Source organism: Natrix helvetica (genome assembly GCF_964273705.1).
Source record: "Natrix helvetica genome assembly, chromosome: 1".
Lineage (NCBI taxonomy): Eukaryota > Metazoa > Chordata > Lepidosauria > Squamata > Natricidae > Natrix > Natrix helvetica.
In genome coordinates, this window is record NC_138548.1 from 121,705,899 (window position 1) to 121,733,522 (window position 27,624).

The window sequence follows — 27,624 nt, forward strand, 5'->3', positions numbered from 1 at the left end:
AGCTTTCCTCTTATAACGGACATCCAAATTGTAGAGTTCAAGCTGTATACACGCTCTTCAGGAACTAAATATGAAGGAATGGGGGGTACAGTAATATATTCAGAAGAATAATATGTGCTCCAAAATAATTCCCCTTTCCCTTTCCCTTTCAAGAAAAGTAAAAGCATGTTTATGGACACATCATTTCACACGTCAGATGACATAGTGAAATATTTACATGCTTGTGGAGGCGGTGCACAAATAATTATACAAAGAGAAAATTATGTGGCCCATATAGTGAGGCTAAATGTTTATCCAAATCACCCAGGTCCCCAAACACAGAAACAGCATCCGCCAATGTGATTTTTCCTCTCATATTTGAAGGAATATTCTCTAGAGCCAATGTTCTCACTCAGATGACACCACAATAAAAAGCACCGCAGGACATAGGCTTCTACTTCTGTCATGGATATAACCCTCAAGGAACGTTATACGCAGTTGTGCCAAGGAAGCAGGGGGAAAAAACTCCATGCTGAAATGTTTCTCTTCCTGAATGTTCCCCTTCCACCTGGAATCTTTTCCATCAAGAAGGGGGGGAAATATCATAAACTATTGCCCAGAAACTCCCTCCCTCCCTAATTGATAAAATCACTGCCTGTTTGGAACTTAAGTTCACAGAGGAATAAAAATAAAATTAATCCCCTTCTCTCTCCCGAGCATTTTATCTTCTCTTCTCCTGATTGATGGTTTTATAATCCTGACTAAATCTGTCACTCCTTTCCTCCCTTCACCAGGCTCTTTCTGAAGCTGGGCAGAGAAACAAGTACTTCATTGTGCAAGGTCATCATAACCATGGTCCATTCCCTCAAAACATTTCATGGACTTTGGACCCTCCAAATACAGGAAACCGCAGAATTCACCCCTTGAAGTTCAGCAGGTGATTTCTCTCACTGGATTAACTTTTGTGCCAGGCAAAATAAGATAGATGTGTAGGGAACAGCCATGGGCCAGTAGTGATCTGTGGACCAGGGGTTGGAGACCCCTGAAATAAAAGATGAATAAGACCCCGGCTTCTCCTCAGAGCTATCCAGAAAGAAGAATTTATGGAAAGTGTAAGGAATCAAAATTCCAGGTATTCCGGCTCATAGGATTGCCTTTACAATCACAAACATTTCAGATTAAAGATAATGAGAAAGATAATTTACTTGCTCCCAGTCAAAAGATTAAACCATATTTGCTCCAAAATTCTGTTCAAGGGCAAAATAGGTGACGATTCATCATTTTACTTTTAAAAATCTGCACTTAAAAAAAATTTATTCAAATGCATGGAAGGTTTTACCAGAAGGAAATTCAGTTGCTTTTCCTATAGTCAGGGTTTTAATATGCAGCACAGTTGGTTATATTGCTCAATGACTTGAGCAGGAAAAATGAATTGCACACATTGAAAATGAAATGTGCAGAATTTCTGCAGAATTGAAGTTGCTTAATTTAAAATTTGTACAAGAAATTAATCTAATTATTCCACTCTATTATAAAAATCATTTTTATCTTACAAGAAAAGAGCACAATTTGTTTTAAGAAGAGGAACTTTGTTTGACCTTAACTAACAGATACTTTCGTTTCACACATTTTCAGTAAAAGCAGAAGATTCTTTGTAGCATACTATATTGAAAGCTGAGTAAAAGCTTACAATACTTTGGTTGCTCTGAGGAGAAACAAGATTACAAACTAAACAATAATTAGGCACAGATCTGATGTCTATTTTAATAACAAGCAAATATCACTCACCTAAGAAATTATATTATTGACCCCCAAATCAATATAAATCAGCAAGAATAGCAAATCCTCAAGGCAAAGGCAAATTGAAACAGTCCAATTAAAAGTAATTAACAATTTGATTTCATAAATCTTAAACCAGGGTAATTTATAACAAGGGTAGTCTTTTAAGAAGCACTATTATGGGCTGTTTAATGCTGTGCTAGGGATCATACTATCAAAAGTGGACCAAATCAAGTCTTTTTATGGGAATAAGATTATTCTCAACATAATTAATAATCTCCTCTTTTATCACAGGAAGAATTACAGGTGATTACAATTTTTGGAGGAGCTTTGAAAAATGAGCCCATAATTTTAAAGATGCAAATGTTATTTTGGGACAACACATTATATGCTTCTGTCAGTGTTAGTTGTTGCATTATCAAAGCTGGAGAATTCTTATTATTGCTAATTTCTATGATGGGTAACTATTACTGGTCTTGTTTTATATGTCTTCCTCTAAAATCTGAATTCTAACATCAGCTGTTTGACAATTTTATTTAATATGTTATCAGCTGAACTGGAAAACAAGCCCGATGAAAAAGTCTATGGCAAGTTTAATTTACCGTAATAAATTAAGCCCACCCAAAGAAAGCTATCAATCCAACTCAACTCAAAGACTAAGTTGACTCCATACGAAGCCTAAATTTGGAAGCCTTTGGCCTCTAGATATTTTCAAAATTTTCAGCATCCTTCATAACTGGCCAGGCCGCCTGAGAGTTGCAGTCCAGCAATGTAAGAAAACCCACAGGTTCTTTTTCTGTTAGACAGCATTATTTCTCCTGTGGGGTTTTTTTTTTTTTTTGCCTTCCTATTTTCATCTCCTGCAGATTATCTGCAGTCCCATGGTCAGAACTTAATCTCAGATCATGTGAAATGTAAAAGAAATGCATGTTGGTAGCACCTACCAAGTAATCTCCCCAGTACCCTCCTTCCTATGTATGTCGCAGCCTTTTCTTTTTTGCATGATTGGAATGTGTACATGATACCAAACTGAAATGTGGTTTGTTTCCTTGGGTTTTTATCACACATGTGAATTCAATTACGGTGGCATGTAAACAATTCTTTCTGGTTAAATATACAGGGTGAATTCAACAAACTGTAGTTTCTTTAATAAGTCATGATTAGGCAAACTGCCGCTTTGCATGTGTTAAAAAAAACAGTGAAAATTCACAAAATGACCTGGACATCTCTTCTTCTATAAATTAAGCCATGCTTGTAATTATCCTAACTTACTTCCTACTTCCAATGACTTAGCCACAATGTCTCTTTGCAGCATTAAGCAACTGGTTCATTCCATAAGACAAGCAGTACTCGGTGTGCCAGAAAAATGGTTAATTCTGTATCCCAGCAAGTATAAAGTTCCCATACAGTAACTTTATTCTTAGAAAACAACCAGCTAACCTAGGGACAATACAAAAGGCCTTCCCAGAAGGTTAAAACATCTAGGCCTCTGCAAAGCCTGGCACACATACTGAACTAACAATATATTTTGGCAATGCAGCCAATGAGAAGCTGTCCTTGTGCCAATGACCTGAGCTGAACAACTAGCCTTATAATATCACCTCATGCTAAGAACAGGTAGCTTACACAAGAAGGATGCACTGGATGAGAATCACAAGCAAACTTGTCTTACAAGCCAGATCCGTTTTGTTTTTCCGCAAAGGGCTCAAACATTCCATTTAAGAATGAAAACTATATCATGGTTACTTGCACCACGTTTTAACACAACACTCATTCCTTTAAAGGACCTTTAAAAGAAAAGACGTTCTAAATTGTGTGACCTTCGGCAACTGCCAGTCATTCAATAAGTCAGTTGTAAGAGGCAAAATAAAGTAGGAACCTAAGCTCATGATATGCCTAACCCTCTCATGGCATCTCAGTACAGCTTTGTTTCCAGGCTCATAGTTGAGCAACAAGGCTACATTTACCATATAAAACCTGAGTGTCACAAGGAGGGAAATCAAATAGGAGGAAGCTGCGGGTTCTATTTATGTTCTTCAGGCATGGAAAGAAATGGATGGTGCTCCTCTATTAACTCTCCTCAAGCTTCTGAAGACTACCAAGGCATTACTTTGCCACTCCTTCTCCAACTACTTGAATTAAGTTTGTTACTAATGGGACTACACTGCTACAACCAGATGCCTCTTCTCATCAACTCAGAAACACAGCAGGCAGTTGGTAACAGTTAGTGGCCCCCTAGGATTTGCCCTGCAGGTTGTGCTGCACACCTTGGGTTCTAAGGAGTGTTGGCATTGGTTCAGGATTGGCCAGAATGCCTAGCTTCAGCCCCACTGTGTTTCCTCTTCCCACACCTTCTACCTTCACTTTTGCAGCAGGTTTAAAGCCTACCAGGCTTACAGCCCCTCTGCTATTTTTAATGGAGACATCAACAAAGTGACAATATGCTCTCAGCTTGCTTTTACCTCAGAAGGGGTGCAATACAGGTAGTCCTCGATTTACAACAGTTTGTTTAGTGACCATTCACTGAAAAAAAGTGATTTATGATCGTTTTTCACAGTTACGACCTCCCCCCGCCCCCCGCATCCCCACAATCATGTGATCGAAATTCAGATGCTTGGCAACTGGTTCGTATTTATGACCCTTGCTATATCCCAAGGCCCTTCTGGGACCTTCTGATGAGCAAAGTCAATGGGGAAGCCAGACTGGCTTAATAACCGGGGTTACTAACTGATTATCAACTGCAGGGATTCACTTAAAAACTGAGGCAAGAAAGGTCGTAAAACGGGTCAAAATTCATTTCACAAATGTCTCAACAGAAATGTTGGGCTCTATTAGGGTCGTAAGTCGAGGACTACCTGTGCCGTCCCTGAATTATATACTCCCCCCCTCCCAAAAATGACTCTATAGGCGCATCCAGCTGGATTTGGAGGGGACCGAACGCCTTTCCCCACCCCCCAACCCCCCGTCAATGAATTCCCGCTGCCGGATCTGGTGTGTGTTTACGAAGGGAGTTTCCATTGAAAGCGGCCAGGTTTTCCCTTCTCTCGGATCTCCCTGCAGCTCCTCCGGGTGGGAGATCTAATGACTGGGGTGGTCGGTACTCACCGCTTTCAGCTGCTCCAGCCGGTCCTTCATTGTGGTCGGGTGCGGCTCCTGTCCCTCGGCCAAGCAGGGAACCCAGGAGCCCTGTGCACCGGGAGGGCCCCTCCAGGAAGTGGAATCCCAGCGCGAAGCCCAAAAAGCTGAGCTTCCTCCTCTTTCGCCTCCTTTGCTCACTCTCTAGAAGGAGCGTCCGAGTCGCAACAGGGCGGGAGGGCGAACGTACATGCCGGCATCCCCAGCCCACCCCGCGCAATCTCAATCTGGCTCTCGCTCCCCCGGCGAGCCTGATCCTCCGGCGCTGAGCTGGCTGCAGCTGCTAATCCCCGGTGACAGACGCGGAGGGAAGGGAAAAGGGGGAGGGGGGAAAGCGGGGAAGAGCGGAGGCCTCGCCCCTTTTACCTGGGCAGAAAGCTCTCTTAAAGAGACAGCGGCCGTGCCTAGCGGCTCTGTCGGCCAGGAGTCGTGGCTTCGCCCGGGAGGGCATTGACGACGCGTTTATATGACTCCCGCGACTTCCTCTTGTTCTAGGCTGGGTTGTTTTGCAGCAGTTAACAAGCCGACCGGCAAGTCCATGAACTCACACCGTATCCAGGTGAGGACAAGGCTGAACATCCGCCAGGTACGGTTTGGCTTCGTTGGCTTTTAACGGGGGGGGGGGGGAGAGGAAAGAAAGAAAGAAAAACCCTTGCAGGAACAAGCCAAAAAAAATGAGTATCTGGGAAGTTTTCTTTTTAAAAAAGAGAACCAGGGTTGGGAAAGGTCGTAGGACAGGTCTAAAGGTTGGAAGGCAGAAATGGGTCAAGAGAAGAGGGAAGGGTTAGTGTTTCCCCATGGGCTTTTGAACTACCATCTATGTCAGGGGTGCCCAAACTTGGCAACTTTAAGACTTGTGGACTTCAACTCCCAGAATTCTCCAGCCAGCTGGCTGGAGAATTCTGGGAGTTGAAGTCCACAAGTCTTAAAGTTGCCAAGTTTGGGCACCCACTCCCCACCCCCCACCCCCCACCCCCGACCTATGTAGTAATTTCCAGAGCCCAAGGAAAGAAGCATTGCACCAGCTGCCTTTCACGTTGAGGTTGGTCCAGGCCAATGTTTCCTCTCTGTAATAGAGGAAACAGCAGAACTTTTAAAGAAATTTGGAAGAATTGGAGATACAGGTAGTCCTCGACTTACAATTTTATATGTTATATTAATGGGGTTTGTTTTTTGGATTGTTTCTAATTTCCTTTTAACTTTTGTAATATGTGTTTTTTAATGCTGTACGCCACCCTGAGTCCTTTGGGAGAAGGGCGGCATATAAATCCAATAAAACAAACAAAATAAACAAACAAACAACCATTTGTTTAGTTACAGTTCAAAAGTTACAACAGCAGTGGGGAAAAAAGTGACTTATGATCGTTTTTTCACAGTTACAACTCTTGCAGCATCCCCATGGTTACATGATCAAAATTCAGATGCTGGACCACGGATTGATATTTATGAGGTTTGCAGTGTCCCTGGGTCATGTGATCCCCTTCTGTGATCTTATGACAAGCAAAGTCGAGGGGGAAGCCAGATTCATTTAACAACCGTGTTACTAACTTAACTGCAGCGATTCACTTAATGTGTGGCAAGAAAGGTGGTAAAATGAGGCAAAATTCACTTAGCAAATGTCTCACTTAGCAGCGGAAATTTTGGGCTCAGTTTTGTGTTGTAACGATTCTATTATGGAAGCTATTGAAACAGAGAAACACCCCCACAACATGAATAAACGTGATGATACCTCCCACCTACCAGACATCTGGAAACCAGCCCTGGTAAACAAACGAGCCCCACCCACCCAGGCCGTTACAACACAAAACAACAACGGACACACAGCCAGCACCAATCAGCACCAATCTACCAATCATGATACAGCCACACATCCAATCAATCCACTTACTGAAACAAAGCCAGCACTCCACATACCCCCACCAAGATTTATAGAAAGACGGCAGCTCCGGCCATGCTTTAAGCCAAAAACACCAGCCTGAGGATGGCGAGTGAGACCTCGCCGAAACGTTGCCAAGGCAATCTCAATCTTACATGGGGAAAGACCCGAATACAACAAGACCAGCATACCTACACCCGTGAAAATCTACATGTGTGTGTGTGTGTATGTGTGTGTTTGGTCTTATGAAACCTCTGAATCCCACTCAGAATTCTGCAATCATTGGCAGATAAATTTCTCTTATAGATAAATTTCTCTTATATGGAAACAGAATGATCTTTATCTGAAAAAAATCTCTTTACTTCTAGGTAGGATCTCTCCTTGACAAACTTTCACCCGTTACTTCTTGTTCTGCCTCTGGTGTTTTGGAGAACAAGTCAATTCCCTTCTTCACTGTGACAGTTGAGTAATGTTAAACTGAATTACATAAAGCTTCTTGATAGTTTTTGCTTCCTTTTTCAGCATTATACATTTGATATTCATCCCTTTGACTGTTTAGTTATTTCATCATAAGATATTGTCTCATTTATAACACATAAGCATATTGTGTCCCACTTAAAGCACTGTGGGATTATAACTTTCCCTCATGAAAAGAAACCCAATGTTATTTATAATTCATAAGAGATTTACTCTAACCCAGGGATGTCCAAACTTGGGAACTTTAAGACTTGTGGACGTCAACTCCCAGAATTCCCCAGCCAGCATGGCTGGCTGGGGAATTCTAGGAGTTGAAGTCCACAAGTCTTAAAGTTCCCAAGTTTGGACACCCCTGGTCTAAGCAGTGAGCCTTTTCTGCTGTGGTACCCATATTATGCAATTTTCTGTCCCCAAAAATAAGGTTGGCCTCCCAACATCTGAGGGGACAGGTGAACCCATATGGTGGTTCCCTTATTATTAACATCCTTCCACTATTTTCTTCTCCTGCTTTAGCTCTGCTTTTAAACTTTCTAATTCTTTGTAATAATTATTATATAATGGTTTTAAATAATGCTTGTCGTATTTATTTACTGTTTTTATTGGATTGGTGTATGCGGCCCAAAGTCACATTCTGTGAGGCGAGTGCGGCCATTTAAATTTGAGAAATAAATAAATAAATAGATTTGAAAGTAATAAGATCCAAGCCATTTTTACTATTCAATTTTTAGTAATGACAATCAAATAAAGTTGCTTCCAACTTCATAACTTTCTTTTTTTTTGTTAGCAGCTGCAGCAATGAATGAGGATCCCAACATCCATTCTCACCTGTGGAAAAGTTATGGGAGACCCATAAGCCAGACTTCAATGTTTAGGGTATCAAACAGTATTCAACAAAATTCTTGATGACATTGCTATAGTATACTAAGTGGCCCTCAATGAAATCGAGTTGGATACCCCTGCCTTAGAGGATATTTAAAATCCTCATCCCCACCCCACCTCACCAGCACAAACACTACATAAAGGGAAAAAATCCATTGTATTAGAGAGCACTACCTATTTCCAAGAGTGATCCTGGGAATCCTGAAGATCAGCATTCCATTGCTAGCTGACAAATAGACTTTGTACAGTTGGGGAAGGGGGGTAGAAAATCCATTTTAGCTGCCTGGGATCCTATCCATTTTCCTGCCAATCAACACCGATAGCCCTCGGAAATGGTACAGCTGTGCTTTTCCCTTTTAACTTTTTTAGGACTATTAAGCATAAACATGTTTTTAGCATTTGGGCGGGATCAGATTTAACATTCCACTACATCATACAGTAGCCTCACAAGACAGGCTCATATTGTCTCCCTCAGGCTGGGAGATGAGCAACAGTGGCTTATTCATGATTGTCTAGCACATTTGTGGTTAAATATTCCTTCCCGCTTATGTACCAAACAGACTCTTTCAAGAGCAATTCAGCCTTCCAAATGCCTGCATGACACACAGCTTCTCAAGCTGGATTTTTAAAGGAAACATGCTAAGAAAAAAAATGTAATTCTAGACCTATCTGTATACTTGTGCCCTATCTTTTTGAGGAAACTTGAGAGTACACAGCAGAATCTCTCCATAATTTATTTTCCCCTCATTGGACAGAGGTAAAATGGGCCAAAGTCACCCACTGAATTCTATGTCAAGTGGGGCTTCACTTTGGGTCTCTCTGATCTCACCCCAAATGTCCTGAACTCTAAAAGTGTGTATTCTTATCCTACGGTTGTTTTCTATCACTTTCCATCTGTTAGGCCATTCCTCAGCAACTGGCCAGATCTAAAGTACACTCAGTGTCAGGCCTGTAGTTATGTTTCTTTTAGGATCTTTGGCCTGCCACACTTTCTATTATTTCTTATGCTGTTTCATAGTGTAGTAGTTGGGAGGGGGGGAATAGAAAGGAGTAGAGTTGTGGAATGTATTGTTGTCATTCTTTCTAGAAGCTCAAAGTCATCTTTTGTCTCCGCACCTCGACACCTGACTGGAAGCAGAGGGGTGTAGATGCCAGTGTGGAAGATGAAGATTGGGCCATCTGATGGATTATGGGTGTGGGGATAAGATCATGAACTTTCAACTGGGTGGAATCCCAGGAAGCAAATCAGATTTGGGATTTCATAGCAGAATGCCAACATGTCTGTCTTATTAAATTGGAACTTTTTAACTTTGCAATTTACATGAAAACTCATCATTCTAATATGTATGTATTCAATTGTTATGGTTATTGAACATTCATTTGACTATAGCTATTATTACATCCTTTTTATGTAAAGTATTCTAAATTTAAGATAAATTTATATTATGGTATTTACATCATCCTGAAATCATCCAATAGTATTACATCTTTTTATTCTATTTTATATAGAATTATTTATCTTTTATAACAGAACTTTTAAACATCCTCTCCATAGTCCTCTCTTAGAATTTATATAAAATTTCATATAATCAATCTAGTGTATATATATATATATATATATATATATATATATGCATTATTATCTTAATCATTTATTTAGCTATAACTATTACTACTTTATTTTATATATAATGCTCTAATTTTAACTAAGTTTAACTTAATTTTTATTCTAACATATCATTTCTTCATCCTGTATCCTTCCAGTAGTAGTGCAGTCCTATATCTCTTGCCATTTGTGGTATTTGTATAATAAGTCTTGTGTGGACTTTTCTTGGCACCTTGTTGTTCATTGCATATCTTGTAAAGACTCAAAACCCTCCATCTATTCCTTCCATCAGCTTGCCTTTAGTTATCACCGGTGCTTCTGCCAAAATTTCTCTCATTGTTTCTGCCAATTTTTTTCCTTTCTCTTCTTCCATGTTTTGAGGTTCGAGATAGGGTTCCAGTTCGTTAATCTCTCCTTTTAACATTCCACTCTTGTCATTTCCAACCACACTCGATTTACTGTCAATATCAACCATAATAATCATACTGTTATCACTTTATTCATATTTTTCTTCAATTTTTTGAACTCTATCTTCAAATTTCATCATCATTTTATAAATATTCCCAACTCTTCCCTCTATTTTTTCTGTTTTTGTTCTATGTTCTCCAACCTCTTTTCAATGTTTTTTTGTACTTATTTGTACTTTTTGAATTTCAAACATAATCATTTGCAATGTTAATTCTTTTTATTCTTCATGTTGTGCCATTCTTCCAGGTTATAAACACTGCCACTAAAACATCCAAAGCATTTTTGTTAAGTTTCAAACAAGTTCACTATAATCTTTCAAGTCAAGGTTTTCTCTTCACTCCAGTCCAGCTATTGATAGTACTCCAGAAGAGCACCTGTATGAACATTTCGTACTCTTCCCACTATCAGGAGCCTTGAAGTATTAAATATGAGTCGAATGTTCAAAAGAAATAAAAAAACAATGTTTTCAAGCCTCCAGCCTCTAGATGGCAGTGTTGCTGCTTTTTCCTCTGCCTCTACCCCTCTCTTTAAATTCTGGGCTTAAGAAAAAAAGTGCTAAAAACTAACAATCCAGCTGAGCGTTGTAAAAAGAGAAGAAAGAAAATCATAATCTACAAATATGAAAAAAGAGGAAAAATAGAAAAAGAGGGAAAAAAGAAACAAGTCCAATTTAAAAAATAAGAGGCATTTGTAAGAGTTCCATCCATAAAAAAAAGCAAAATTAAAAAAAGATAACATACTAAGTTTAATACAGGCTTGCTTCACCGCTTACTCTCTTCTGTCTTCAATTTTAATTTTACTCTTAAGTCTTTTTGGATGTTCTCTAATAGTAAAATTTATCTCACCATTTCAACACACTCTGTCTCCTGCTTTTCTTCCATTCAGGGGCTGTCCCAACTTTCTGCAGCTTCAATGGCTGCTTCTCATTGTTGCCAGAAAAAAGAGCTTCTCCTGGATCAATCAGGGACTTTGCAATGTCTCTGAGATCAGCAGGACATGCCCCTTCTCTATCACTGTCTCTACAGGACAGTTTAGATCCAAAAGGATTGTCCAGCAGCAGAGATATCGACAGCAATCCTGGAGCTCCAAGATTGCATGTTGTGTCGTAGCAACGTCAGCCCCGCCCTCCCGGCACATGAAATTTGTTGATTGCAGTATGCCGAGAGTTCAATACAAGATGGGCAGCTATATAAATGTTGCACATAAATAAAATTACTCTACTATTATAACTATGTCTTGTATATTATATGATCCTGGCTAGATTTCTTTTTAATGGCTTCCTTAGTACTTGCAATAAACATGTTTTCTAGAAAGCTGTGTCCTTAAATCTCTACCTGCAAGACTTCAAGTTGGTAAGAAGCCTACCAGTCCTTCCGCTTTGCTTAAAGATTGGGCCTTGCCTGACACTCTTCCGAATTAGTATGCCTAAACCCAAACAGTACTCCAGTTATTTGATAGCTTGGCTAGAAAATGCTGAAAATACACATCCAGCTGCATGGCTTTAACAGTGTAAATTATTCAGCAGATTAAATCAGTGTTTCTCAACCTTGGTGATTTTTGAGATGACTTTAGGATGACCACTTAAGTTTGAGCCAGCAATGTGTTGCCACTGCTAAAAAAGCCAGTGCAGTCCCAGGCTTCATGAACAGAGGGATAACATCAAGATCACGAGAAGTGATAATGCCACTTTATACAGCATTAGTGAGGCCACACTTGGAATACCTCATACACTTCTGATCACCATCATATAAAAAGGGCACTGGGACCTATGTGTACAGAGAAGAGCAACAAAGATGATGAAAAGGTCTGGAGGTCTAAATTGTATGATGAATGGTTGAGGAAGCTAGGTATATTTAGCCTATTGAATAGAAGGATGGGGGGGACGACGTGATAACTGTCTTCCAATATTTGATGGGCTACAGAGAAGAGGGGATTGACTTTTTCTGCAAAGCACAAGAAGGCAGGGCAAAAAATAACGGCAGAAGCTTATTAAATTAATCCTAGAACTAAGGATAAATTTTCTGATACTGAGCACAATCAGTGGAACAGCTTGTCTCCTGCCTCCTGGAGTTGTGGTGCTTCATCACTGGACGTTTTCAAAAATAGACTGAACAGCCATTGGACTGGGATGATATAAGGCAGGGGTCTCCAACGCTCGGCCATCGCCCACTACACAGCTCCACTTACACAAGTAGTGAGGGCACACGTGAAGCTCCATTTGTGTGAGCGGCTTGCTCATGTGCTTGCTCCTCATGCAAATGAAGCTGCGTGTGCATTTGTCTGCTGCTCACAGTAACTATTACCTCTCCCTCACCCCATCAGTTTTCCGCAAAGCTGGAAAAGTTGGAGATTGCTGGTGTAAGATCTGGAGTAGAAGACTTCTTGAGGTCCCTTCCATCTTTATGATTCTATGTTCTAAAAAGTGGGGATTTCAACCCCCAGATTCCCCATGCTGGCTGGGGAATTCTGGGAGTTGAATGCCCCCACCTCTTAAAGTAGCCAAGACTGAGACACACTGGATAGGTAATAACTAGCTTGTTGACCTTGATAGTCAGGTTCAGCTTCTTCAGCAAGCAGTCTCTGGTAGACCCAGAAGCAGCTATGATTAAGGGATGCTATTTTTGCTTAGGAACAGGGGGGAAAAGGACAGTGCTTAGTGCAAACAACTGAGAAAGCATTAAAAGCTGAGATTCAAATGTACTAATAAAAGGGAAACTACTGTCACTAACTTTAATACTGATTTTTGAAGTGAATCAACTGATAGATTGCTTTCAAAGCTGCCTGGTTTAAATTTTCTCTAGCTCCATTTAGGAAGGTTTATGATTCTGCAAAAAGCAGAGGTGAGTAAAGTTTTCAAACAGTGTTTAACTTTAGGAAAAGGCCAAAATACAAGCATATAGTGCTTAAAGTTATACACTTGTACTATACCTCATAAAAAACAACATAACAATACATACAGTTAAAAACATTAATTTTAGCAGTGATTGAACTTTTTTTTTACAGTTAACAAATCTACATACTGAATCTCAGTAGGCCCTATTATTTGTTCAGTTTTTAGACAGCTGCTTTTCAAGCATATATTTTTGGTCTCCAACCCATTTTAGTATTTTCTTCAGAATTTAATAACAAGAAGAGAAGTTCAAATCTACTGCAAACAATTACATTTTGGGATGCTTCTCAAACTGCCACCTGTAAATAAAATGTTGACTTCTACATATAAAACAAGCTCCACAGAAGACCCACCAGCCTCAATAAGCAACATTTCTTGCTGTTCCTTGAAGAAAATATTATTTTGGTCAATAAGTCGGAATGCTTGTGAGAAATCAGTGGGAATATTATCTGTATAAACCTTGAATAAATCTTTCAGTCCCATACATGGGTGGGGGTTTTTTTTTGCGACATCTTGCTTCTACCACATGGTGGTGCTAGTTGGGATTGCTACACCCTTCATTTGAACAAAATACTCTTTCTAAGGATTTTGGTCAGTGTATCTTTTAATTCCCTGTTCCGCTTGGTATAGAGCAGGGGGTTTAACACAGGTGTGCCAAAGGTATAGAATATAGACACCACCTGACCTTCCTCTGCTGAATAACTGGAGCCAGGCCGCAGGTATGCTAAGCCACCACAGCTGTACTGCATAATGACAACCATCAAGTGAGAGGAACAAGTAGAGAAAGCTGGCTGCCGGAAGTGGTGCTAATTCACAAGATGGCCATCACAATGAAGGTGTAAGAGAGCAAGACTAGGAGAAATGGAATAGTCAGGACAAGGGGGCAGATGATGAAGAATGTGGCTTGGTGAGCATGAGCATCCCCACAGGCTAGTTTTAAGACAGCCGGGAAGTCACAGAAAAAGTGATTGATCTCACAGTTGCCACAGAATGGGAGGCGTAATATCAAGATAGTGATCTGCATGCCAAACAAGCAGCACACGGTGAAGGTCCCAGCTACAAGCAGCACACCTTCCAGCTCGTAATGGTTGAATAGGGTGGCAGATGGCCACATAGCAGTCATAAGCCAGGACGGATAGCAAGACACAGTCACTGTTTCCCAAGAAGATGAAGAAAAACATCTGGGTGCCACACCCAGGCAAGGAGATGGAGGGTTTCTTTGCAGAGAGGAGGTTGGCCAGGGTAAGGGGAGCAAGGACAAAAGAACAGACCATTTCCAGCATGGCCAAGCTCGACAAGAAAAAATACATGGGTGCGTTCACTCTGCACACTGAGTAAAACAGCAGAATTTACCAAAAGACTGAGTAGGAACAAAGCTAGGGGAAAAAAAACAAAACTCAACAAAAGCACCTCTGGGAAGGTTGAAAAGGGATGAAAGTAGAAATAGGACAGTCTGGTGTCGTTTTCACTTCCCATGTACATTGCGTAGCATGATTTGGTGCAAGATAGAAATGAAGAAAATAAATCACAAAGATGCAGTTCTTTGTATTTTTCAACAGGGTGAATCAACTTCTAGCTGCCAATGGAGGGCAGAATCCCACCCCCCGCCCCCATGGCTTCTTCTCTTTTTTTTTTTTTTTGCAAATGAAGTCAATATCATGTGTATAATAATTACATGGCATAGCCATAGTGGCAGTAGCTTTGGCAAACTACTGTAAATCTAAGAATGGAGCATTATTAATTTGACTGCCTTGCCTCGTTTTTCTTTTTCTGTTTGTGGCAATGTTTTGTGTTTTAAATGTAATCAGGCTGCTCCTTTCCCAAATCTGTTCTTATTTCTGTACCTTTCTCTTCTCACTTTAATTCAAATGCAGATTCCCTTAGAAGTGTATGTTTCTTTGAAAGCGGTGGAACCTTTACTGTATAAATAATGTCTGGAAGAAGCTGCTGTTCTCTTCTGTAATGCATTTTGCACATAGAGTACTAAATAATGCCATGTTAGATTGTAGCTTGTTGCCGCTGTCAATGCTGTTATTTGAACTGAGGGTTGAAAATTTGTTTCTTTCTAGTGATGTAAGATAGAGTTACTTTTATTTTACTCCATCACTTGATTTTTAAAATCTGCATAAAATAAAATAGAAAATTCAGCAGGTCAGACTTTCAGTAAATCACAAGGACTAAATAATGGTGACACTAAGTTAACAAAACCAAAACTATACACAGTATTCAGAATCTAATTTTGTAAGACATTGTGTGTGTGTGTGTGTGTGGTGTGTGTGTGTGTGTGTGTACATACATACATACATACATACATACATACATACATGCATCACAGTACTTCCTTTGAGATAAAGCTATATGGTATAAAGCACAACAGTAAAAAATAATAAGCAATAGAAATTAAGGTCGTAAGATAAAGGCAGCTTTTTTTTTCTTTTTTTTCTATTGATTCTTTTGGGGAAATAATTTGTATTCTAATAATATTTCATACAGGAGCCATTGTTTCTCTTCCTGCACTCAATCTACTTTCATTCTATTTCTTTTATTTATTTATTTCTCTTCCATGAATTTTTTCCCCTGTTTGGAACTCTGATCATTCGGAGTTCATTAATAATTGTAATCTTTCACCATAAGCCAGGGGTGTCCAAACTTGGGAACTTTAAGACTTGTGGACTTCAACTTAGTGGCTAAGACTCCTGCCTAAGATATAATACAGCCCAGGTTCAAATCCCAGTAAGGGTATGGCTAGCTGATGAGAGCTAATTAGCTCGAAATAGATCTATACTAGTCTCCCTTTATTTATTTATCAGTACATATATATATGCTGGTTTTGTTGTATTCGGGTCTTTTCCCGTGTAAGGTTGAGATTGTCTTTGCAACGTTTCGGCAGGATCTCACCTGCCATCTTCAAGCGTGGGCTTAAAAAAAATAATAAAAAAAATCTACGAAAACATATATATATATGATCTATATCGAAATAGATCTATACTAGTCTCCCTTTATTTATTTATCAGTACAATTACAACATATATATATATATTTTCATAGATTTTCACGGGTGTAGGTATGCTGGTTTTGTTGTATTCGGGTCTTTTCCCGTGTAAGGTTGAGATTGTCTTTGCAACGTTTCGGCAGGATCTCACCTGCCATCTTCAAGCCGTGGGCTTAAAATGCTTGAAGATGGCAGGTGAGATCCTGCCGAAACGTTGCAAAGACAATCTCAACCTTACACGGGAAAAGACCCGAATACAACAAAACCAGCATATATATATATGTGTGTGTGTGTGTGTGTGTGTGTGTGTGTGTTGCCTTATAAAAAGGCAACATTAAAAATAAAAATATGGATTTCTGCCTGCATGGTTTTCTGTGATGAGCCGAAGGACAGAAAGAGGGAGGAGTGAGTTCCCTCCCATATTTGGGCATACCAGGGGTTGTAACACACACACACACACACACACACACACACACACACACACATATATATATACACACACACACACACACATACATACATACATCATATATATATATATATATATATATATATATATATATATATATATATATATATATATATATATATATATATATATATATATATATATATATATATATACACATACATACATACACACACACACACACACACACACATCTTTTTCCCTCAAAAAAAGAGGCTGAAAATCTGGGTGTATCTTATACAGTGAATACAGCATTTTTTGCTTCCAGAAACCACACCCCTTAATCAAAATGGCTGTGCAAAGCCTTTAGGAGGTTTTCAGAGTGCTCCTGGGGGCTGGGGAGGGCAGAAATGAGTGAAAATGGGTCACTTTTGCCCCCCAACAACACTCTATAGGCCTCCTAAAGGCTATCCATGCCCCCTTTTTTGACGAAAAATGGCCATTTGGGGGGAGTTCTGCAGAGTGCAAAAACTTTTCTTTTTAATTTGCCTCTTCAAAACCTTGGTGTGTCTTATACTCCGGCGCATCTTATACTCCAAAAAATACGGTAACTAATAGATTAGAAAATAGAGTAGAACAGAACAGAACCATGAGCTGTAAGCCATAATCATTACAATTATGACAAATCACGGCTTGAACTATCTGGCTTTGCATGTAATGAGTCTGTCTCATATATTAGTTTCACCTTTTAAGTTGCATTACTGAAAAAAATGAACTTTTGCACAATATTCTTTTTTTTTTTTTAGTTTCACCTGTAGATACAGTGGATTTATTGCTTTCCCTTTGGTATTTGTGTGTATATGTATACAGTTACTTTAATTGGCTAGCAGAAATCAAGATAAATACTACAGAGCATTAAAAGGTTCGAATTTCTTCCTGGTTTGTTGTTATCCAATTATTCTCTAACCTTTTGAAGCCCATAGGAAGCACTATTGTTTGTAGGGTGTATATGGTCATTTAGAAGACAATTATTTATGAAACATTTGTAAATTATTTAACTTTTAATTAGAAATAAAAATGCAGATATAACTATGAGTGTGCCTAAAGTATCCATTTACCATAAACTGTAATGATATTGTTAAAAAAAGAGAATAGAGTAGAAGAGAAGAGAAGATTTGTAGCATTAGATTGGCTGCCTGGCTTATTTCATTTATAAAACATTTGCTTTAGGAATAACCAAAGCATATACAACTACTTTATCATATATAGTCTTGTGTAATGAAGTTTGTGTTACTGAATAGGAAATATTTTCATTTCTTACCTGTAGTTTTAGAAACATAATATCAGCTTCTGCTCTCTTTTCTTTGCAGATTCTGGTTCTGAAGTCTCCTTAAACAATCGGGGGTGGGGTGGGGGGTGTCTTTACTATTAAGGGATTTCCCCCTTAAAGCTATCATCAGCATATTATTATCTGATTATTGCTGATCATAGAATGAAAATGCTTTTGTTTTTACACACAAAATTCTTATCATACTTTATGTCAAGATTTTTCAATGTCATATATTAGAGATTGGGCATGTTGGATTAAATATAATGTATCTCTGATAAGAGAGTGCCCTTTGTATAATACGTTGCCTATTAAAGAACTTCCAAGATGGATCTTTATTCCATTTCAGCATTCATAACAACCATTTGCAACAATACATTATGTGTTTATTGATTTTCCAAAGTGTTTTCATGAGCTAAATCTCCAAATGATCAAAGCACTAATCAAAAGAACAGGTTGCCATCTGCCCTTACCAAATTTTGTGGATGAGTTCAAGCAACCCAAAATGTTGTAACAAGACAAAACATATAAAAGTATGACAATGCAAATAGGTTGGGTTTCATTTATGAATGACAGGGGAGTATATTAATTAGTTCTACGGTTTCTCAGCAAGGAAACTGACAGCTCATTTTTAGTCCTTTTCAGAACAAAGTTATAAAACATGTGTGAGTAACCTTTAAAATTCAATTTCTGGTCAGTCACAGCTGTACTGATTTAGACATCAACATAAAATACTCTATGGAGAATCTTATTATGTGGAAAGTTTTCAGTCAAAACATTTCAAATGGATTACCTTACTCCTCTTTCTTCTAAATAACAAAAAAGCAATAAGTTCTTGCAATTTCCAGTTCCAACTGGAATTAATGTAATGAATGTTGCTTTACCTAATGTTGCATTTAAAGATTAAATATAACCTTGAAATTAGTTCCAAATCTGGCAATACATATCTTTATGTCCAAGCTTTCCAAATAATATATCTGATGATAATTTGAACAACCATTTATATAATTTGCAGAAGTAGCTAACTAAGAATCTCTTGGGTTTTAAGGATGACATAATTGGGGAAGTTTTTAAGTAGGTTATAGGTTTTTTTCCCTTTGTAGGCAGTTGCTTTCTTTATAGCATGCCTGAGAGACTTGTTAAAATAAGGAAGTCTCTTATGTAAGGATTCTTCCTTTCAAGACAATAGGTCCGCCTGTTCTGCTTCATGGGCAGGAGTAAAAGGTCCATGAAATGTGTTGATTGCAGTCTGCCCAGAGTTCAGTACAAGATGGGCAGCTATATAAATGTTACACATAAATAAAATTACCCTACTATTATAACTGTGCCTTGTATATTATCTGATCCTGGCTGGATTTCTTTTTAATGGCTTCTTTAGTGCTTGCAATACACATGTTTGTTAGAAAGCTGTGTCCTTAAATCTCTTCTGAATTAGTATGTCTAAAATCAAACCTTACTCCAGGTGTTTGATAACTGGGCTAGACAATCCTGAAAACTGATGTCCAGCTCTATGGCTGTAACAGTGCAAAATTTTTCAAAAGATTAAATCAATGTTTCTCAAACTTGGTGACTTTAGGATGACCACTTAAGTTTGAGCCAGGAATGTGCTGCCACTGCCAAAAAGCCACTGCAGTCTTGGGCTGTATGAACAGAGGGATAACATCAAGATCACAAGAAGCAATAATGCCACTTTATACTGCATTGGTGAGGCCACACTTGGAATACTTAATACAGTTCTGATCACCATGAGAGATTGGTGTGAGAGTGATGGGAAGAAGAGAGGAATTTAAAGAAATGCTATCTGTTGTGGCCCAGCAGTGGCGGGCTGACCTGTTGGTGGACTCTGACAGCTCAGACCATTATGGGACTGCTCTGGAGGATGAGGAAGACTCTGGAGGGTGTTTGGAGTCAGAGCAGGAACTGGAGAGGCCTGTTGGCCACCAGGTGGCATCTGAGTCAGGGAGCAGTGAGGAGGAACAGAGGGAGGTAGTCCCTGATGTCCATGTGCGTAGAGCTGAGAGGAGAAGGGAGCAGCTGTGGAGAAGACCTCGTAGAAGGAAATAGAGAGAGCTGGCTATGGTTGTGGCCCCTCCCAAAGAGTTTATAGGTGGAGCGACGGGAGGGGAATCCTTGCAGGAAACAACAGTCCATTTTACTAGCCGTTGAGAAAGCATTCCATAAAGCTAATCTTGGTTTCTTGAAGATAGCGTTCTAAGCTCCTAGCCAAGGGGTGGTTTTATCTCTGTAATTAGTCATGGCAGACAGCCAAGCCTGTGTCTGCATATTCATTAGAATCGCGGGACAGAACAGCTATCAATCTTAGCGTCTAGGAAAAATGCGGAAAAGAAAATAATGATAGGCATGAGAATGTTCAAATGGAATTGCGACAAATCTTTGTCATGATCATAGACCAGTATGAACATGAGAAGCCTTGTCTAACGTGTGAACAATATACTTGTGCCTGTGGAATGGAATAATTCTGCCATTGTTTTGTTACACAAAGCAAAGAAGAATGAATGCAAAAACTACAGAGAGAATATCATGTTTGAAGGAATTCTGATTGAAAAGGCATGAGCGGTAGCAAAGAGTAAAATTTGGAAAGTGCAGGTGGGATAAAGTGGGATAAAGATGTTTGATCTAATGGTGGGTTATATTAATTTATTTGAATAAGTCTAGTATTACTATATGTTTATTTCAGTGGTGGGTTTCTAATTTTTTTTCTACTGGTTTGCTCATATGCGCGACCCTTCTGTACATGCGCAGAAGCGTCTGGATGGATGGGTGGAGCCTCCCACCACTGCTACTACCGGTTCACCCGATCTGGGCCAAACTGGCAACAACCCATCTCTGGTTTATTTAAATTCATGGCTCTCATTCTCGGTACTGGTACTGTTTATGCAACAACTTTTTAAAGATGGAATTTTTATTATTGTGCTAAATTTGGGCCTGTTGGTGATTAATTTGCGGCAGAGACCAGGAGTTTAAAGAAAGGAGGTCAGACTCAAGGATATATGCTGCTATATCTCCTTATCTCTTCTGGCTCTAAATGAAGGATCTGCTTATTAGAACAACACTTAGGGCCTTAGCTGAACGTGAATATTAAAGCTACTGTAACCCCTTTCTAGAAATGTGTCTCTAATGTTTTCACACTCTGAAGGAAATCTGCATCTCACTTTTGGGCTGTCTTGTTTCCTTATCAGTTGCTCTTTCTTTCTTTCTTTCTTTCTTTCTTTCTTTCTTTCTTTCTTTCTTTCTTTCTTCCTTCCTTCCTTCCTTCCTTCTTCCCTCCCTCCCTCCCTCCCTCCCTTCCTTCCTAGTTTAGCACCTGCTGGTAGAGTGTTTGCATGCTCAAACTGCTTTTGGTCATTTTGCTGTATAATATCTATAGAAGCTTCTGACTTTTGCCCTTGGCATTTTCTGGTTCAAGCAAGACAACGAGTTTTAAATTGTTTTTTTTTCTCTTTTATTAACAGAATACCAAACATTGAGGGTGGGGGGAACCCTGAGTGCTGTGAAGCAAAAAGGCAAAACAAAACAACCGATACTCCCCAAACACAAAGTTTATGTATGGATAATGAATCCATACATAAACTTTCTATCTATGCATTTTGATAAAAGGTAGCCATATTTCCTTGTAGGTTAAATACAGGGGGAAGTGGATTGCGTTAAATATGTAAAACAAAAATGGAGACCATGAGGAATATTAGGGTGTTGAATGAATGTGGATTGACTACAATAGTGACTGACCTATACAAAGGAAGTATGTTGAGGAGGTTTAATCATATAAAAAGAACATACACAATAGACAAAAGACATTTTATTTATATCATTAAATGTTGGGAAGAAATTACATAAGAGAACTTTATCTCTCCTTCCACCAGTAGAAAAAACTCTCTGAAAAAGGAACAGACCAAATTTGGTAGGGCTGAGTGAAGTTAGGAAGGAAGGAAGGAAGGAAGGAAGGAAGGAAGGAAGGAAGGAAGGAAAGACAAACGAAAGAGACAGAGAGAGAAAAGCAGGGAGAGGCTCCCTTCCTCTTGTTCATAAGACCTAAACTAAGGGATGCATAGAGGTGTACACATCCAAGCATACAGACATACAAGGAGAGAGTAGAAGCCTAGTGAAGTACAGTATCATATATGCACCCATGTTTTCTCTCTCACACAGACATTCATATACAATATACTCAGAGGCAACATGTATGCAACCTGGTTGAAGAAGAAGAATACTTTATTGTCCTTGCACCTCGTACAATGAAATTAAATGCCATCTTCAGTACAAAATAAAACAAAAACACACATTCTATGCACTTAAATTGAAAACCCCTGATATTGCATTAGTGTTTCACTACATAGTAGAATTTAATGTAGTTACTACTCTGGGATAGAAGATTTTGGGAGAAAGTATGCGTGCATGCAGCACACATACATATGTACATTATTACTGAGCATAAAGCATGGGCATCTTCTATGTCTACTGCGACTAAATAAAGGAGTTGGAAAGATTTTCAGATATTAGGCTCTACAGAGATTATGATAAATCAGAAAAGTTTTCACCATGCAGACAGTCTACCTGTCCATCAGTTTCTTGTCTTGTGGATCCCATCATATTGTTATTATAGTTGGTGCGTCTTTACTCCCATATTGACAAAATTGTCTGATTTCTTCTGAGGCAGCATTATTCTTCTGAAGGTCCTGTTCATTGCCTCTTTTAACTCTTTGCTCCTCATGCTGTAAATCAGGGGGTTTAACACAGGTGTGACAAAAGTGTAGAAGACAGACATCACCCGAACTTGTTCCGCTGAGAACCAGGAAACGGGGAATAGGAATATTAAACTGCTACAGCTATACTGCATAACGACCACCATTATATGGGAGGAACAGGTAGAGAAAGCTCGTTGACGCCCCAAGGCAGAAGGGATGCGTAGGATGGTGATTGTGATGAAGACATAGGACAGGAAGATTAGTGTGACGGGGACAGTCAAGACAACACTACTTGTAATATAAAGGCCAAGTTGTTGGCGATGGGTGTCTCCACATGACACTTTCATTAGAGCAGGAAAATCACAATAAAAATTTCTGATTGGCATATCATTGCCACAGAAAGTCAGAGTCATTATGAGGAAACTCCACAGTAAAGCAAAGAACCCACTCATGGCCACTGCCCCAACTACAAGACTCACACAAATTCTCCAGGTCATAATCAGAGGGTAGCTTAATGGGCGGCAAATTGCCAGGCATCGATCATAAGCCATGATGGCCAGCAGGACGCAATCTGAACCCCCCAGTATGGTAAAAAAAAAAATCTGGGTGCCACACCCACTCAAAGAAATGGGGAGCTTTCTCACTGAAGCAAGATTAGCCAAAGTTAAGGGGGCAATGGTACAAGAGTAGCCGACCTCCAGAAATGCCAGGTTAGCCAAGAAAAAATACATTGGTGTATGGAGAGAGCTTACAGTATAAATGATGAAAGCAATGGACCCATTCCCAAGTAGGCTGAGCAAGTAGAGAATAAGAAAAGCCCAGAAGACCAGCCATTTCATCTCTGGGATGGTTGTGAATGGTTGGAAATGAAATTCTGGATTCAAAGTTTGATTTTCAACCTTCATTTAAGTCCTGTGGTCTCTTAAAAGGAGAAAGAACAAAAATATATGAAAATGAAAACTTTGGAAATTAAAGTTGAACTTAAGAAATTCATCAAGAGATAATTAAACAACCAACATCTGTATATTAGACTATTGTGCTGTACCTGTACTTAATGTTGGCTGAGAGGCAGTCATTTTATTAAATATTTCACCAACTACTCTTTTTGAGTCAAGATAACATGGCAAACATTTTAAAGGTAAATTTGGTCTCCAGGTATGTATGTATTGTACATGTCTCTTATTTTATTATGTAAGCAGGACATTTTAATCAGGCATTAAGAGGCCAAGAATACTTATTTTTATTACTAAACTAGCTGATAACTCGGTGTTGCCCAGGTATTTACAAACGTTGAAGCATTTGTATGACAGGGAACTATTGAGAGGGCCTTTCTTCCCCCTACTCCCATGCCCATCATTCCTGTCCTCTCTCTTACCCCTCCCATGTATTCAAAGAGGTGCTCGTAGAAACAAAGATACCAAATTCATGGACAGACGCACTTATTACACTTATTCCAAAAGGAGATACAGACCCACATCAGATTAAAAACTATAGAGACATTTCACTGCTAAATGCGAACTATACAATATTTGTATCCATAATTGCAGAAAGAGTTAAAAAGGTTCTAAACGAGTATATCCATCCAAACCAAAACGGATTTTTACCAAGAAGACAAATAAGAAACAACATGAGAGCCATTATAAACACATTAGAATATTATGAAGCACACCCAGGAAAGCAAGCTGCTTTAATCTTTTTGGATGCCCCAAAAGCCTTTGATAATTTAAATTGGAGATTTATTATTTTCCAATTGGAGACTATGAATTTTGGGGAGAAATTTGTAAAGATGGTGGAAAAAATATACACAACCCAAACAGCTAAAGTAACAATAAATGGTGATACTACTGAAAAGTTATCATTCGGAAGGGAGTAACACAAGGATGTCCACTATCATCTTTATTATTCATATTAACTTTGGAGGTATTGCTAATAAAAATCAGAGGAGATTAGAAACTAAAAGATTTGAAAATAAGGAAAGAAGAATACAAAGTCCAAGCATTTGCAGACGACTTAGTATTTATATTGGAACAACCGCTAGAGACAGGACCCAAACTGGTGCAACACACAGAAGAATACGGTAGAGTAGCAGGACTTAAATTTAACAGAAAACAAAAAACAAAGGCAATAACGAAAAATCTTACTAAAAAACAGGAAAGAGAATTGGAAGAAAGAATGGGCATACAACTTACCAAAAATTAAAATATCAGCCAGATGTACTTCAATCAAAGAAGATAACTACACTATATTAATACAACAGATTAAAAAAGATTTGGAAATATGGAAAAAAAACTACAACTGTCCCTTACAGGAAGAAAGCTGCCATCAAAATAAACATTTTACCAAAAATACTGTTCCTCTTTCAAGTAGCACCGATAAAATTAGGTAAAAGCTTTTTTAAAGATTTAAATAAGCTAACTATGAAATACATTTGGCTGGGGTGAAAAGCACAAATTAAAATAAAACTATTGCAGGATAGTAGAGAAAGAGGAGGATTCGGGTTTCCAGATTAGGAGACTTACTACCAGGCAGTGGCACGACTTACGTGAATCAAAGATTGGTTTGAGTTAAAAAATGAAAGAATGTTGATTTTAGAAGGAAATGACTTACAGTTAGGATGGCATGCCTTTATATGGGACGGCAAAAATAAAACCCACAGTTATTTTCAGAAAAATATTATTAGGGATGCTTTGCTACAAGAATGGCAAAAAAACTAAAGAAAAACACTGCATTAAAATTCTGAATTGGCTATCAATTATAGAAGCATTAATTTACCCAAATGTATTAGACATAGATAAAATAAAAAGATATAAGGATTTACTAAACGATCAGGGGGAATTAAAAACAAGATTAGGTCTAAAAGAACAGGGTATAGACATTGATTGGTAGCCATATATGCAGTTACAGGCTAGATATAATACAATGCAATAGTAGAGTTGGAAGGGACTTTGGAGGTCTTCTAGTCCAACCCCCTACCTAGGCAGGAAACCCTATACCGTTTCAGACAAATGGCTATCCAACATCTTCTTAAAGACTTCCAGTGTTGGAGCATTCACAACTTCTGGAGGCAAGCTGTTCCACTGATTAATTGTTCTAACTGTCAGGAAGTTTCTCCTCAGTTCTAAGTTGCTTCTCTCCTTGATTAGTTTCCACCCATTGCTTCTTAAGAAGAAAGATAAAGAACAGTTTGGATTCCAAACAGAACCGCAAGGTCTAGATAAAATTTTACAAGGTACAGAGGATAAATTGATCAAGAAATCATATAACTACTTATTGAATTACAGAATGGAGGAGGAGGTAGTAAAGAAACTATGATAACTTGGGCCAAACATTTTGAATACAGTATTGATTTGGAGAAATTGGAAAAAATTGGAATGAAAATTATAAATTGACGATGGCAGTAGCCTACAAGGAAAATATGTATAAAATGTTCTATAGATGGCATCTCCCACCAGTGAGACTGGCTAAAACATATCCGAATTCATCACCTGACTGTTGAAAATGTAGGCAAAATCAAGGAACGCATTACCACATGTGGTGGTTATGTCCAAAGTCTAAACAATATTGGAATAGAACAAGAAAATGGCTCAAAGAAATTACTAAACAGCAAATAGATATGAAACCGGAATTATTTCTATTGAGAATATCTAAAAGGAAATATCAGTAAAACCCACAATATTTAATTATACATATCATAATAGCATCAACATTAATATAGGCACAAAATTGGAATAATAATAATATACCATCAGAGGGGAATGGTTATAAAGAAAGTGTTAAGAGTGTGCAGAGATGGACAAACTTACAAAAGAAATAAAAGAAAAGGAGGAAACAATATTATATTATATGGTATGGAACGAGTGGTACTAGAGGACAGGTGTAAAGCTTAAGGAAAGACTAAATGAAGAAGACACAAGTGTTAGAAATTAGCAATGTATAGGTAGAAATGAACAAACATGTATAAATGGAAATGCACATAATGAAGGATTGTAAATGAAGGACTGTATATAGTAGTATCATATGTACAGACAAAGAGAAACTGAAATGGGGGGGGGAGTGTATTTACAATCGATGTATACTAAGGTGGAAATGTTGTACAGAAGGAAACTGCAAAAAAAATGGTCTTTTAAAAAACTGTTTAATAAAAAATATTTTAAAATAATTATTATAATAATAGGATTGGAAATAGATACTCACAGTTGATTTATTTCTTCTCCTTTGGTATTTGTGTGTATATGTATACAGTTACTTTATTTGGCTAGCAGAAATCAAGATAAATACTACAGAGCATTAAAAGGTTAGAATTTCTTCCTGGTTTGTTGTTATCCAATTATTCTCTAACCTTTTGAAGCCCATAGGAAGCACTATTGTTTGTAGGGTGTATATGGTCATTTAGATTCAGAAGACAATTATTAATGAAACATTTGTAAATTATTTAACTTTTAATTAGAAATAAAAAATGAAGATATAACTACGAGTGTACCTAAAGTATTCATTTACTCAAACCAGCCAGAATAAACTATAATGATATTGTTAAAAAAGAGAAGAGAAGGGAAAAGAAGATTAGTAGCATTAGACTGGCTGGCTGGCTTATTTTATTTATAAAACATTTGCTTTAGGAACAACCAAAGCATATACAAGTCCTTGTCATATATAGTCTTGTGTAACGAAGTTTGGGTTACTGAATAGGAGACATTTTCATTTCTTACCTGTATTTTTAGAAACATAATATCAGCTGCTGCTTTCTTTTCTTTGCAGATTCTGGTTCTGAAGTCTTCTTAAACAATGGGGGGGGGGTCTTTACTATTGAGGGATTTCCCTCTTAAAGCTATCATCAGCATATTATTATCTGATTATTGTTGATCATAAAATGAAAATAGTTTTGTTTTACACACAAAACTCTTATCATACTTTATGTCATACATTATATATTGGCCATTTTGTATTAAATATAATGTATCTCTGATAAGATATCCCTTTGTTGCCTATTAAAGAACTTCCAAGATGGATCTTTATTCCATTTCAGCATTCATAACAATCATTTGCAAAAATACAGCACATGTTTATTGATTTTCCAAAATGTTTTCATGAGCTATAACTCCAAAGG

General features: G+C 38.3%; 1 protein-coding gene, 1 long non-coding RNA gene and 1 pseudogene across 6 annotated transcripts in view; 1 reads left to right on the top strand and 2 right to left on the bottom strand.

Annotated features, from left to right (window-relative positions):
* Nucleotides 1-5,166, bottom strand: part of STX3 (syntaxin 3) — a 40,958-nt gene extending 35,792 nt beyond the window's left edge. The window contains exon 1 of one of the 3 annotated variants that reach the window (XM_081938014.1): nt 4,864-5,166. In XM_081938014.1, coding sequence (XP_081794140.1) covers nt 4,864-4,893 — 30 coding nt within the window. In that variant the 5' untranslated portion in view covers nt 4,894-5,166. The remainder of the gene's footprint in view (nt 1-4,863) is intronic. The other 2 variants (XM_081938013.1, XM_081938012.1) reach the window with 2 other exon arrangements.
* Nucleotides 5,167-5,276: 110 nt separating this feature from the next.
* Nucleotides 5,277-8,739, top strand: LOC309384447. 2 transcript variants are annotated; one of them, XR_014174060.1, is made up of 4 exons: nt 5,277-5,479; nt 7,138-7,230; nt 8,034-8,119; nt 8,686-8,739. It is a non-coding gene; the product is annotated as an uncharacterized lncRNA (long non-coding RNA). The 2 variants fall into 2 exon arrangements; XR_014174061.1 differs by having other exon boundaries at nt 5,283-5,479; nt 8,031-8,119.
* Nucleotides 8,740-13,646: 4,907 nt separating this feature from the next.
* On the bottom strand, nt 13,647-27,309 carry LOC309390563 (olfactory receptor 10V1-like; annotated as a pseudogene). The gene is made up of 3 exons: nt 27,227-27,309; nt 23,165-23,441; nt 13,647-14,306 (listed from the first exon to the last, which is right to left on the bottom strand). The product of its transcript is annotated as an olfactory receptor 10V1-like (transcript).
* Between the last annotated feature and the right edge of the window lie 315 nt (nt 27,310-27,624).